Source organism: Colias croceus, chromosome 3, assembly GCF_905220415.1.
Source record: "Colias croceus chromosome 3, ilColCroc2.1".
In the NCBI taxonomy this organism is placed as follows: Eukaryota; Metazoa; Arthropoda; class Insecta; order Lepidoptera; family Pieridae; genus Colias; species Colias croceus.
In genome coordinates, this window is record NC_059539.1 from 1,501,251 (window position 1) to 1,514,413 (window position 13,163).

The 13,163-nt window shown below is 31.5% G+C and overlaps 2 protein-coding genes across 2 annotated transcripts in view; both read right to left on the reverse strand.

Annotated features, from left to right (window-relative positions):
* Positions 1 to 5,601, reverse strand: part of LOC123706481 — a 28,597-nt gene extending 22,996 nt beyond the window's left edge. Inside the window, exons 1-4 of the mRNA XM_045655787.1 lie at positions 4,897 to 5,601; positions 3,876 to 4,022; positions 2,172 to 2,282; positions 207 to 349 (exon numbers count right to left, since the gene is read on the reverse strand). Of these exons, the coding sequence (XP_045511743.1) occupies positions 207 to 349; positions 2,172 to 2,282; positions 3,876 to 4,022; positions 4,897 to 4,918 (423 nt within the window). The 5' untranslated portion in view covers positions 4,919 to 5,601. The remainder of the gene's footprint in view (positions 1 to 206; positions 350 to 2,171; positions 2,283 to 3,875; positions 4,023 to 4,896) is intronic.
* Positions 5,602 to 5,833: 232 nt separating this feature from the next.
* On the reverse strand, positions 5,834 to 10,773 carry LOC123706471 (heparin sulfate O-sulfotransferase). Its single transcript, XM_045655772.1, has 5 exons — positions 10,483 to 10,773; positions 10,113 to 10,416; positions 9,459 to 9,597; positions 9,143 to 9,240; positions 5,834 to 8,815 (listed from the first exon to the last, which is right to left on the reverse strand). Exons 1-5 carry the CDS (start codon positions 10,592 to 10,594, stop codon positions 8,446 to 8,448), a joined length of 1,023 nt encoding a protein of 340 aa, XP_045511728.1. The 5' UTR covers positions 10,595 to 10,773; the 3' UTR covers positions 5,834 to 8,445.
* Between the last annotated feature and the right edge of the window lie 2,390 nt (positions 10,774 to 13,163).

Here is a 13,163-nt window from a genome sequence, read left to right on the forward strand (position 1 = left end):
ACGGCTGGACCGCTTTCCACAATTCTTTTTTTTTTTTGTTTGTTATTGTCCAGAGAAAGGTCATGGTAAAAAACCTTTAGAAATTTGCGCCAAAAACTATTAAAATTAAAAAAAAAATGTTAACGGCCATTAGGATTCACGTTTCATGATTCACGCGAAGACTACGTTTGTCGGATCAACTATAGTACCTAATTAGTATATCTTACCTTATCCGAATATTCAGCAACATCCCTCATAGAGCGAGGATACCCCGACACGAGGTACGTCTTGGCCGCGGGCGCCATTTTCATTTCCAACATAAGAACCTCTGTTACCGTCTTGCTGGACAGCGTGCCGAAATCTTGCATATCTAGTTTTAAAGGGACGATGTAATAGTCAAATTAAATGAGGTAAAAAATATAAGAGAGAGAGAAATTTTTTTTACAATAGATCTTCAAAAAAGAGGTCTGTTCATACGAAAAAAAAAGGCACCTTGTTTTTAATAAACTATTTTATTCGTTGAAAATGTGGTGGATTCTTCGCTGGCCGGAGTGAAATATTATTAATGTATTCATAAAAAAATATTAGGAAATAGCTTACAAACCCAGAACAAACATAATTTCCTACATATCAAACCCTGGACGGCAAAACCGTACAACTATTATTAGCTGGGCAATTTGAGCCAATCATTTCCCCTTATAAATTGACTTACATAAGCAATATTCACGCATTTTCCTGACCCTAAAGCCCAGAGGTCAACGATTTCCTTACCGTAATCACTTTACAAGTCATAAATCCCCACGAAAAGTAGAGAATAATAATATCAAGAGAGCAATCGATATTATTTCTCGAAATACAACAATTCTAGAACACGTGATTCACAAGGCACCTTGGCTTACACTTGGCCGCTCCCACGGTACCTTAGAATATCTATTTACAATTAGACCTTCGTATGGTGTCAGGGACATAAGGACTTTCGACTGAAACTTATAGCGAAAAAATTGGAGTATTCCAGAAGTTTCCTTTTTCAGACAATCTACATGAGCAAGTCAAATATTTGGTTCAGGATGCTTTACTGCCTACTCACTACTCAGGGATTACTTTAGGATAATTAAAACGAATCACGAACGAAGAACGTGCAAAGGAAAAGAAACAGTATGATCTTGTAGTAGAATTCCTTTTTGCTTAACAGCTTGGTGTACTTATTTATTATATGAGTGCCTTATAAATGACTTAAGATGAGTGGATCGTGATTTTTAACCGACTTCAGGATGCTTTACTGCCTACTCAGGGATTACTTTAGCATATTTAAATTGTGCAAAAGAAAAGAAACAGTATGATCTTGAAGTAGAATTCCTTTTTGCTTGACAGCAGACCAAGTTGTGTTTGAATCTTATGAACCCTCTTTCTGTTTTCAGCTTGTAGTTGCGCATCCTTCATTAACTAAATATTATGTATCCGATACGTTATAATACAGCTGCTATTTTCCATACATACTTAATATTATAAATGCCAGGTTGGCTACTACACCACTGTGTTTAATCCATAGTAAGTATATAAATTTAAATGAAATTTTGTGTAGAGCGAATTGTAGATCGGAGGGATAATTCAACTGTTTTAAAAAACCTACCCATAACAAGGCGAGGGTCGAGGTGCAATAAATAATGACGTAATTAAGACTTCACAGTGGTAATAACTGAAATAAGGATCTTAATTACAGTAATAATAAATAGTGTTATATAATTTGATTAATTTAAGCAAATTGTGCAATAAAATGTATGTAACTACATATGTGATATGTAGCAAAACAAAAACTACAATTTCTGTACCTACTACATAATATTATACGCTACTTAATACATTTTAACCAATAATTTATAAACTAGGAAAATGCATGTCCTGGATTTAAGGATATTAACAAAACAATATAGGGTCTATCCACATTGTTCTTCACATGACGCTAATATTTAAAGTAATTTCTAAACATTAAACGTAATTTCTAAAAAAGATACGACAATAAGAACCTTACAGGATAGAGAAGCTAAGAAACAATCACACACACATACACTAACACTCTCATACGCACATAAATACATACACACACATACAACGCTTAAACACCAAAACATTTTTCTTCAAAATGTATCATTTCTCTTGTCAATAATTTTTAGTATTTTTTTTTTAAATCTCACCATTTCCAATAGCGTACTGCTGCAGCAGATCAGTCATGTTGATGTGCACCAACCCGCGGCGCTCCTGCATGAAATTGTCACAATGTGTCACCTTGCCGCTGCCCGGACCTCCTAAAACAATGTGGTACTAGGGAATTTCTACCCGCATCTATGTTAACTTTTTATAGGGCAGTTGTGGCTTTATTTTTGGGCAAATAAAATATAATCTAACTACATCAGGATTATTTATTGGAATATTCTCTTGGGTGTACCGTGTACTTTTGTTATTTGAGAAAAATTAATAGAGCCTATGTTACTTCCTTATTAGTGAAAAAAATATTATAATCGGTCCAGTTTCGAGCAAACAAAACATATTTCGTCTTTATAATATTAGTGTAGGTAGGTATTATCTCGATAAAATGATAGCATAATATTTATCTATTAGTATTAGGTATGTATATAATATTATAAAATTTACTTATTTTTTCGGTTCAGTTGTAGACTTTGCTTAACAAGATAACTTTGTATGAAATGTCCAGTTATATTTTCTTATCTATATCATCAGATCAACTCCTTGGTAAAGAAATTTGTGTAGGTACTTTAATATGTTTAAAGATTTAGTAACCACCTTTGTGAGTCGATTAAATATATAAAAAAAAATTCATAAATATCCTACTAATATTATAAATGCGAAAGTTTGTATGGATGTATGGATGTTTGTTACTCTTTCACGTAAAAACTACTGAACCGATTACAATGAAATTTAGCACACATATAGAGGGTAACTTGGATTAACACATAGGATAGTTTTTATCCCGGAAATCCCACGGGAACGGGAACTATGCGGGTTTTCCTTTGCAAATGCGGGCGAAGCCGCGGGCGGAAATCTAGTTATCTATGTAAGATTCAGATCAATATTTCACACAATATGTACAATGAAACGACACCAAACTTATTTTTGTAACCGTACCAATTTAACGAACATTTTCTTAACAGTAAACTAAATACCTACGTATTTGTGTCTGTATTACAATACTATAAATTATTGTTATATAGGTAGAAGCCCATGATCAAAGACCTACCTATACGTACTTTACTATTAAACAGTTAAATATTATTTAACGATGATACCGGAGTTATAAATACTTTTAAGTTTTAACATCAGGCTATTCTGCAAGTTGTGGATTTTCCTTAAACTTACAAATTACAATGATGTTTTGGCTTTACGATGGTTGACAAAGAAAAAAACTATATTCTATAATATCACGCGGTAAAAATTAAGTAAGTAACTATTGTGTCATTGCAATAAGTAGAGGTAAAATTAATTTTAAAATTGGTCGAGTAGTTTTTATTTAATTTGTTACAATAAGGTTACAATGTTAAAAAAATCCTTTACCTATCATCAAATAATCGCTTTGAATACTATGTGCTCTTTAAAATAAAGGAAAACAAAGACTGAAATTTTTAATTAACGAGACTTCTTCTAGGAGCTTTCAAATCGTCATAGTATTTGCAAAATTATCAATATTTATCATCAGCTCGATACACAGTTTCCAGAAGAAATAGAAATGAATGCCTATTTGAAAAAAAAAATGAGATAATTTCGGCGAAATGACTCTTGATCGAATGTTCTGTATTATTTTAATTCTGATCGAATTTTCCTGTTAAAGATTTCTAAAACGTTTCTTAGGATTTTTATGAACTAGAAATAGAGAAGTCCATTACCCAATACAAATATAACCGGCACATTGGGTGGCTCGAACTTGACATGGCTGGTGTTCTGCATCGGAAACCCCGCTCCCGCGGGGGACGACGGCCAGGTGCTCTCGCGGCGGCTGCGCTCGCCCGTCTCCAAGTCTTCATTGTTTTGTTCTATATGAAATAATAATAAAATATTTGCGTCTCTATGTATTTATTGTTCTGATCAATATACAGGAAATAAAATAAATGTAAACGTAATGCCCAAGCAGGCCTGGCAAATGCTGCTTATATATCTGTCTTATTCATTTTAGAGACATAACTTAAGTTTTGGACTTAATAATTTAGTTGCGTCTCCATTTCTTTTTGTTTTTATATTATACAGGGGTTAAAAATAACATATTTTCGTCTCTGTCTTTGTTTTTTTTTCTGGTATTGTAGAGTTATAATGAAATATCAATGTAACAATATTATTAGAACAGTAATAAAAACAGTAGTAACTAATTTGATATAGCGGATCTCCTCTGTACTTTTACTGTAAATCCAGTTCTAGACATCCTAACATTACAAACATATAGGTAATAGTAAAAATAGAATTCTCTTAGTTCCATGAAAATAAATAACAATCATTTGTTATAACTACCGAACTACGCACGTATAAGTGGTTGAAATGAAAATCTATCGGAAATAATTGTTGTCAGAAACGTAGTAGGTTTAAAATAGCCTCTAAGTGTGGTCATTAGACAAGACGTAAATATATCTTTACAAGCTTGTGGAACTAACTTGTTTCCTTTGCCCATAGATAGCAGTTTAAGGGAAATCAGGAAAAACGCTATAGGTTCATTGCCAGGCATTGAACCTGTAACCTAATGATACCTTCTGAACTTTAATGTATTCGAAGCCTAGCAAGTTGCCTATAATAAAAAAATCTTTGTCTTATTGTTTTATACACCTTATAACTTAAAAGGGGGCTTTATGATTTTAATTTTTTTTTGGTATCTGTTTTTTTTTTCAACTTTTTACTTTGGCGCCCAAGGTGTCAACTCACCGGTGTCTAAACAGATGCCCATATTCCATGAAGAAGAAAATGTTTATTTGTCGTTCAATCACGAACTCAACAGTCTATATCCTTATCTATTTTGTTGGCACTTGATAAAAACATGTCAAAAACAGTCTGATGTGTGGTCACACGTCGTATTTAATTGTTCATCGATTGAAGGGCGCGACCTTGTAACGAGCATCAACTGAATGAAATAAAAATTTATGTGACAAAATTAAAAATGTAATTAACTCATTTCGTCGAATTAACTCTTCAATTTCAAAATTATTCGAAAGTTGTGTCTTCGAGAGAGCATTTCTGCCAGCAGTTTGGAGCGGTCCTGCATTGCGGGGCTGTCCGCTCTGTGTGAACTCCCGCGCGCGACTGACCAAACGCGTTCTTTTCCAAACTCGACGTGTTAGCATGCTATCGCTGTCCTTCGCACCGTAATTGAAAGGGATAGATGACACATTGAATAATTAACGGTACACCCCTGAATGAATCAGCCGCGTATACAATTTAACGAAATGCAAGCCACATGCAGGGGTGGTTGTAATTTATTTGCTCAAGAACTTAACTCGTTAGGCAATTAGGGTCATGCCGGTAAATTTTAAAGAGCCCTAGAGGCCGTCTTGTGTAATAATTTATTCAAACTTACGACTGTAATTGATACGTTTAGAGAACAAAGTTCCACCTGTAATGACACATTTGATGGTACAATTATATCGAAATTCTTAGTGGGTCACCTGAATAATATGTTTAAACAAGACTTTTTGTAAATTATAAAGTAGACAGTTATTGATGTTACAATTTAATAAAGAATTAAGAAATACTTAATTATACATTTAAAACGTCTACTCGCGGGCACCTACCCTCATCTGAAATCAGGAAAAGGTCGTATAGGTGTCAAGACTTTTTAGTAACTTCAGAAATACAAAACAAAAAATAGATAGAGCTGTCATTTTATTAATATAATAAATTTGCGCTAACAACTAGTGCGAGCAGATTTCGGCTAATATTATCAAATAATAAGAACAATAACATTATTACATCTAACAGTTATCAACAATGTCTTTATTAGTGAACTAAATAATTTTATATGTTAAAAAATTAAACAATATACTTACATATTTTCAATATTATAAAAATAAAATCAACGGGATTAAACACGATTAAAATTCATTCGATCCACTTACGAGATCTTATTTCATTAAAATTTTGATCTACCCTCACTTTAAAAACATCGCGAATTATCGACCAAATGATTTTAATAACAAATACTGCCAAGTAGTTCACGTTCTTTTAAATTACGTATTTTACCATAACGGGTCCATTTTAAACAACATACACAGAATAAACGTGGAAACGTATGGAAGACTAACGATCTCATATGTGAATCGAGAAAGAACATCTCTATAAAGATTGAACACAGAGTTTTCGAGAAATAGACATTTAAAATTAGATTTAAAATTTACTTTTTATCAACGTGATTATTTAAATTTTATGAACATTGTTTGGTTTGGAAGAATACAAATATTCTCTGAGTACATGAGACGCGAGCGCAATGCTGTCACAATAGTGCAAATATAGGTAAGGTATAGGTACTTTACTCATATCTGCTATTATCGCACTCGATACAAGTAGAACGCCCAATAGCCTACAAATATATCTTGTTGTTAATAAATATAAGAGCAGAATATGCACTTTGCATGAAAAAATATAAGTTCTACGCTGTCAAAAATCATCTGTACGTAAAACGAAATAATTTTACAATATAGAGGGTAGTGTAATGTAAACATAAAAAATTATTTTTTCCGTTCAATTATGGTGCATTTTGACATTCGCGTTCGGAATTCGCCTTCTTTATCAAACAAACATTCTTACACCACTGTTCACACATTCGTTAGTAGTACAGTAAGCAGACGCTCATCCGAAAAACCGCTCCGAACGCGATTTTAAAGGCAAATAGCAAGTTCACTGTTTACACTATGCGTGTTCGTTATTCGCCTCGCTATTCGCACGAATGTGTAAATGCACCATTACATTATTGTATGTAGTGCTTATTCAGCAATGTTTGCATTATTCTCTTGTTAAAATACATTGTATTATTTGATGCGCAATTATTAAAAAATATTAAGTATTAGCATTTATTTCATTATTATAATTTTATTTTTTATGCAAAAAAAATGTTCAAAATCATATTAATAATATCATAAGTTAAAAAATAACAATTACAGAGTGCAATTAACTAATTTAATCTAACAATTAATTTATTTTTAATAATTTAAGTACGAACAGGTCTTTAAACTGTATAATATATACAAACTAGAACACTACAAAATGTAATAATAATAACAAGGTTAGTTTTCATTGGCCCATATTTCCTTCTGGTGTATGGGGCAGAAACATCTGTTTCGAGTCTTTTCTATTCTATGGAGAATTAAGAATTTTTTTATTTATATAATTTCATTTTAATTTGCAGAAATTATTATATATGTATATCAACAAATAAATTCATTTCTAAGTAAAGTGGAGTTTGGTTGTTTGTTGCTACCAAGGAATATTCTATATAAAGTGAATTTTTCAAGATGTGTGTATGTCCATTAAAGACTTGCTTTAAATATTAATATTTTTTTATAAAGAATAATATCAAAAGTAACATAGTTAATGGTTATGAAAAAAAATTACATTTTCCTAAAATCAATTTTTATTTCAAACTATGCATATGTCCAAGAAAAATTAATTAGGCCGTCTCATCTCTTTATGTAATTTGTAAAACAGTTTATTTGCATTATTAATTTGAAAAATTCACTTTAATGCTCTTGTAAGGGATTTATTATTTATAATTGTGCACATAATATAATTGTATATTAACAATTTAAATAACTCTTAATACTAAAATAATTCAATTTCGCTACTTATAAATACGAATACAAACTAATGGAATGATATTTCCTATCAAATATGATAGAGACTAGTGTATAAAATACAACTAATTATTATAAATAAAAAGGACGTATAATATTATACACAGAAAAGTATAGAAAAAATATAATAAATTATTGAACGACATTGGATATTTCATTTCATAAAATGGCGCCAAACACAAGTCATCAGGCGCCATCTTGTCATCAGATTGTTGGTAACATTGTTTTAAGTATATTAAAAATGTAAAAAAAGATTCACATATTAAATTACACCATCAGAATCTACATTCAAGAACGTAATGTAATAAATTTGGTAAAGTATAAGCCTGCTATTGAGATAAAGACATTAAACAGATAAGGATTGCGTTATCAACAATTTTAGAGGATATCACTTATCGTAATACACATTTTTAATACAATCAAACCTCTGTTAAATTTTCTTTGTAAAAGGTATTTATAATTTTTTTTGTCGTCAATTGATAACAAACGGTTATCATATAATGGTCGCAAATATAAGAAAAAATGCATATGCATTCAAAAAGAATTAGTGAAACTACTAATATATGTCATAAATAAAATTACTATTATCAAGGTGTAGACAAAGATCAACCATAGACAACACAGACTCGCATCATTTTGGCCGCACCTTCTCATAAAAATATATCTGTGGTACACTGTTCATTTCCTTGAAAAGCACTTTCCGCTTCACAAACTTGAAATGTTCGTACGCGAATTCGTACAACTCGTTTTCCATTTTCCAAATGTCAGATTTTCGTATTTTGTCTAAGGTCTCTTGCGTCGGTTCGATTTTCGAACTGGTCTGTCGTAAATGTGATTTGTTACTGCTTAAATAGTGTTCTGTAGCGCCTTTGAAAAAGCGCGGCAAAACCGCTTCGAGAACAGAAATGAAATCCAGCATTTCTTCCGTGACACCTACTAGTAAGTAGTGGTTGATGAGATTGTGTTTCGCTTGGTCTAGCGCCCATTTGTTACCTGGTATCCTGTAATTGACAAAAGTTAAAGTATTTATAATGATTCTAGTTCTCTGAAGTTTAGAAATTCTAAGGGGTGAGAGATAAATCCTAGAATACGCAATTAAATATATTTTTACCATGTGCAGAATGTACAAACAAAAGTGAAAGATTTTTCAGTAACATAATACTTTATTACCTATAGAAGATTGGTCTATAGTATAGTAATATAACTACAAAGATTCATGGAGTACAGAGTATGAATAAGTGTCAAAATTATCTATGGTTTCCACAGTCATACTTCAACCATTGATTACAGACTATAGACACTTAAAAAAGAATTACTAAAATACTAACCAGCATTCAGCAGCATGTCCACAAAAGAAAGGCACCTGCAGCCACATGTTGCTGGGGTCACAGTCCGGCTGGCCCTTCTCTACACACTCGTCAAATGTCTGCAAAATGTTAATCTCAATTAGTATCAATTTTATGTTCGTTAAACTTCCAAATAAATATTATATTTAAAATCTATACAGGTGTCGAGGTTAATTATTTTACAAAATTCTTAAATATTATTGAAATTCTTAAAAGTATGTAAGAATGAATGAAAATGTTTGGTACAACTAGTTGGTAAATATTAATTTAAATTACAAAAATGCAAATATATTTATACCATTTTATCCCCATGTTTCTTCCTCACGAGATGTGGTCTAAAATTGTCTCCATGTCGTAAGAAATAGTAATAAGAGACAAGCCGGTCCAGCGGCTTCCTTATTAGGTTTATAAATATAGGTTTTGAGCTTGTCCCTAGCCTGTGGAATAATATAAAGTAATAAATCAATATGAAAATATCTTGAACTGGCTGCGCTTCACAGTTTCACCCGCTTGGCTCCGCTCCTGTTGGTCTTGGCGTGATGATACATAGTGACATACATCCTTCTTCAATAAATGGGCTATCTAACACCAAAATAATTTTTCAAATCGGCCCAATAGTTCCTGAGATTAGCGCATTCAAACAAACATACAAACTCTTCAGCTTTATAATATTAGTATAGATTTAATTCACGCTATAATTGGAAATGGAAAAAAAATATTGAAAGAAAGATGAATAAAAGCATTTATAATAATTAATAATTTAAGTATATACATAGTACCTTATAGAGATAAAATTCAAAACAATAAATTAAAGACTATTCAAAATATTTGAATTATATTTTGATGTCATTTAAATATTTAATTTTAACATATAAAAATGTAAATGAATCTAATTTGGATATTCAAACAATAGTATAGTTCATGACCTGTTTATATTAAAATTGTGACTCACCTATCAAAATTAAGAAATGCCATATGCCCATGATATAAAGCAGGTTTAATTTCCCGCCACTTGGTTACATTTTGAGCAAATTTATATTGATTACTGAGCGACATGACGTGCATGTTCGCCGTTATGTTGATATGTAGTACTTTAAAATGATTCTTCTTGCACAAATCATACGCTACACCCACGAAACTAGTGGATCCAGTCTTGGGGACCCTATTGTATATAACCACCAAGTCGTCGTCATCATTTTCGATCACCTTCGGGAAAAACTGACGAGATTCCGAATGCGCTTGAACTAATTTATATTCTGAAAACATTATGAGTGCATTTTAATGAGATTTCTAAGATGACTTTATAGACGTATCTTACATACCTAGCCTGCGATAATTGTCCTCGATACGAGTTACTTCGGATTGGAAATATAAAACCACAATAACAATCACACATAGCGAGGAAAATAGCCATAACTTGTGGATGTTCAACATATCGCAAACGAAAAGCGCGCTAGACTAAAACACATTGAGCACTGACATAATTAAAATATGGGTTCATTATAAATATAAACATTAGTTTCCCACTACTCGCGACACCCACACAACAAAAATCATGCCGTTTGCTTTGATCAACATCAACACAACATCGTTTGGAATGCGACTGTCGCCAATCGCCATATTTCAAATGTCAAGTGCGTCAAAGTCATTATGACAGGATAGTTTCGTTTCACGTAGACTACGGATATTGTATGAGAATAGTAATTTAAATTAATTTCACTCCCAATTTCTTTTAAGTTGTGTTCCAAGTCCATTCTCAGGCTTTTCAAATGTTCATGGTAATGTATTATAATAATTGATAATTTGATAAAGTAAAATATATTTGAAAACAAAAAAGTAAATTCCATTCAGATTTCAGGCTATCTTGCAAGTCAAAGCCTACATCTGCAAAATGTTATTAAGAAAAAAAATACTGCTTTGCGAATTGCGATTTGCGAAAAGCAATCGCGGCGCGGATGGCGCCATAAAGTTTAGTTCTGTTAATTATTTGAATATAGATACATTCAACATTGCGTAAGTACTAAGTAGTATTAAGTATTTCATTATAAGATTAATTAAACTTACTACTTAAGTTAGTAAAATGTTTTATTATATTAATTACTTATCAATAACTATTGGGAATTAGGATACTTTTTAGTTTTCTTTTCAATTCACTTTTTAACAGTAGGTTAAGTAGTAATTTTTTGTTAAATTTAATATTTATATTTATTATATAATATTTCTTATAGCATCTTACGAAGAAACTACCTTTAATATATACGATAAATATTACTTAATTACTTATGTTTTTAATTCACAATCCATAACCAAAATTTCTAAATAAAAAAGGTTATACCGGCTACCAAATTCCCATACCTATTTTGGGCGCGTATTTTACTATTTTTGGGCAATATAATATATTACTTTCTGAAATGGAAATATGCATCCGCAATTCATTTAATGTTTATTATGACAGAACCGCAATACATGTTTATGATTTACGTCCGGCTGCAACAATCTTAAATTGGATTGCACGTGCTTAAGCTAAAATGAAACTCTTTCACCACTATGGAAGTAAATTGTTTTTTGATAGAATATTTCTGGACAAAATAATAAGAAAATGGATTTAAAAAGTTGCTATTTCCCAGCAAGCATCAACGTTCATAATGACCGTCAGAACCTTGGTCAGAACAATGATAAACTACAATTTTAGCTTTACAAGTTTTCAGCAGAGGTCGCTCATTTGGTAACTAACAAAATATTTCGATTAACAACCAAGAAACTGTGAGTTATCTTGAATATTTTAATTGTTTACTTTATTTAATCTGCATCTACTGTAACGATAATATTATTTAAGTACCTATGGTTATTTCTATAACCATCAATAATATTTTAAATACTTACTGTAATAAGTAAGATAATATTTTAAATACTTACTGTAGTACCACGTGTAAGTTGCACCATCCCTCTTGGAATATGACAAGGGTTGGGATTTAAATAGACCATTCACTCTTCTCCAAAGGAAATTGGACGTGACATTGAATTAAGAAGGTATTTAACGAACATTTTGTATGAGATATAAGGACATACCTACTGTGATTTTTTAATTCTTTTTTTAGAAAAGTGACACGAGCTCATTTTCAGGACAAGGACAAAACCCATCTTAACAATCGATAAAGACCAAAGAGTATAATGTATATATAGGGCAATAAAGACGCTCAGCAGTTAACTTAATTTAAAGGGACAATTTAGAAAAAGTTTAATAATTGATATTATGTTATTTTAATTTCTAATTGCTAATAGTTACCTACATATAAATATTTGAAAATTTTTAAACAATTGAAGGCAGGAGTCGAACTTGCTGTGGCCGAGTGGTCAGGTATAACCTACTGTTATGTACTAACTTTCACAATCGTTTAATAATATTAGATTTTCGGTAAAAACTATAACTTTAGGAGGCCTAAAGTAACGTTAGCTAGGCATTCTGTGCATAAAATTCTCTTTCTGAAAAAGGGCGAACGCTTCGGTAAAATCATTGCTGAAGTTTAAGTTTAAATTCTGAAAAAATCAATCACTAGGTTCTAAAAATAAGAATGCAGTCTTAACTTTGTCATAGGCACTTAATACCTATACAATGTATTATGTATAAATATCGATTTTTCTACAATAACCGCATTTTGTAGACATAGAGCAAATAGGTAGGTACTTAATTTAATTTATAAATTACTTCACTAAGGGAGTGGAAGGGGAAGCGAAATCTTTCTTGCCAAACTACTCCGAAACGGTGGGATCGATTTTTATGTAAGTTTTATATTATATACTCGCAGTTCTCAAAAAAGGTTATAATCTAATAAAAATGCTTACCTACCAATATAGGCAATCAGTGATTTGAAGTTTCCTACCAGACCAACATTTGGAGGGTCAGAGTCTTAACAGGAGTTGTGTTTAAAAAAAAAATAAGTAGGTATTTACCGTTTCATGAAAGCAGTTTCGTAACTAGCTAGGTATAAGCTCGATAGATATT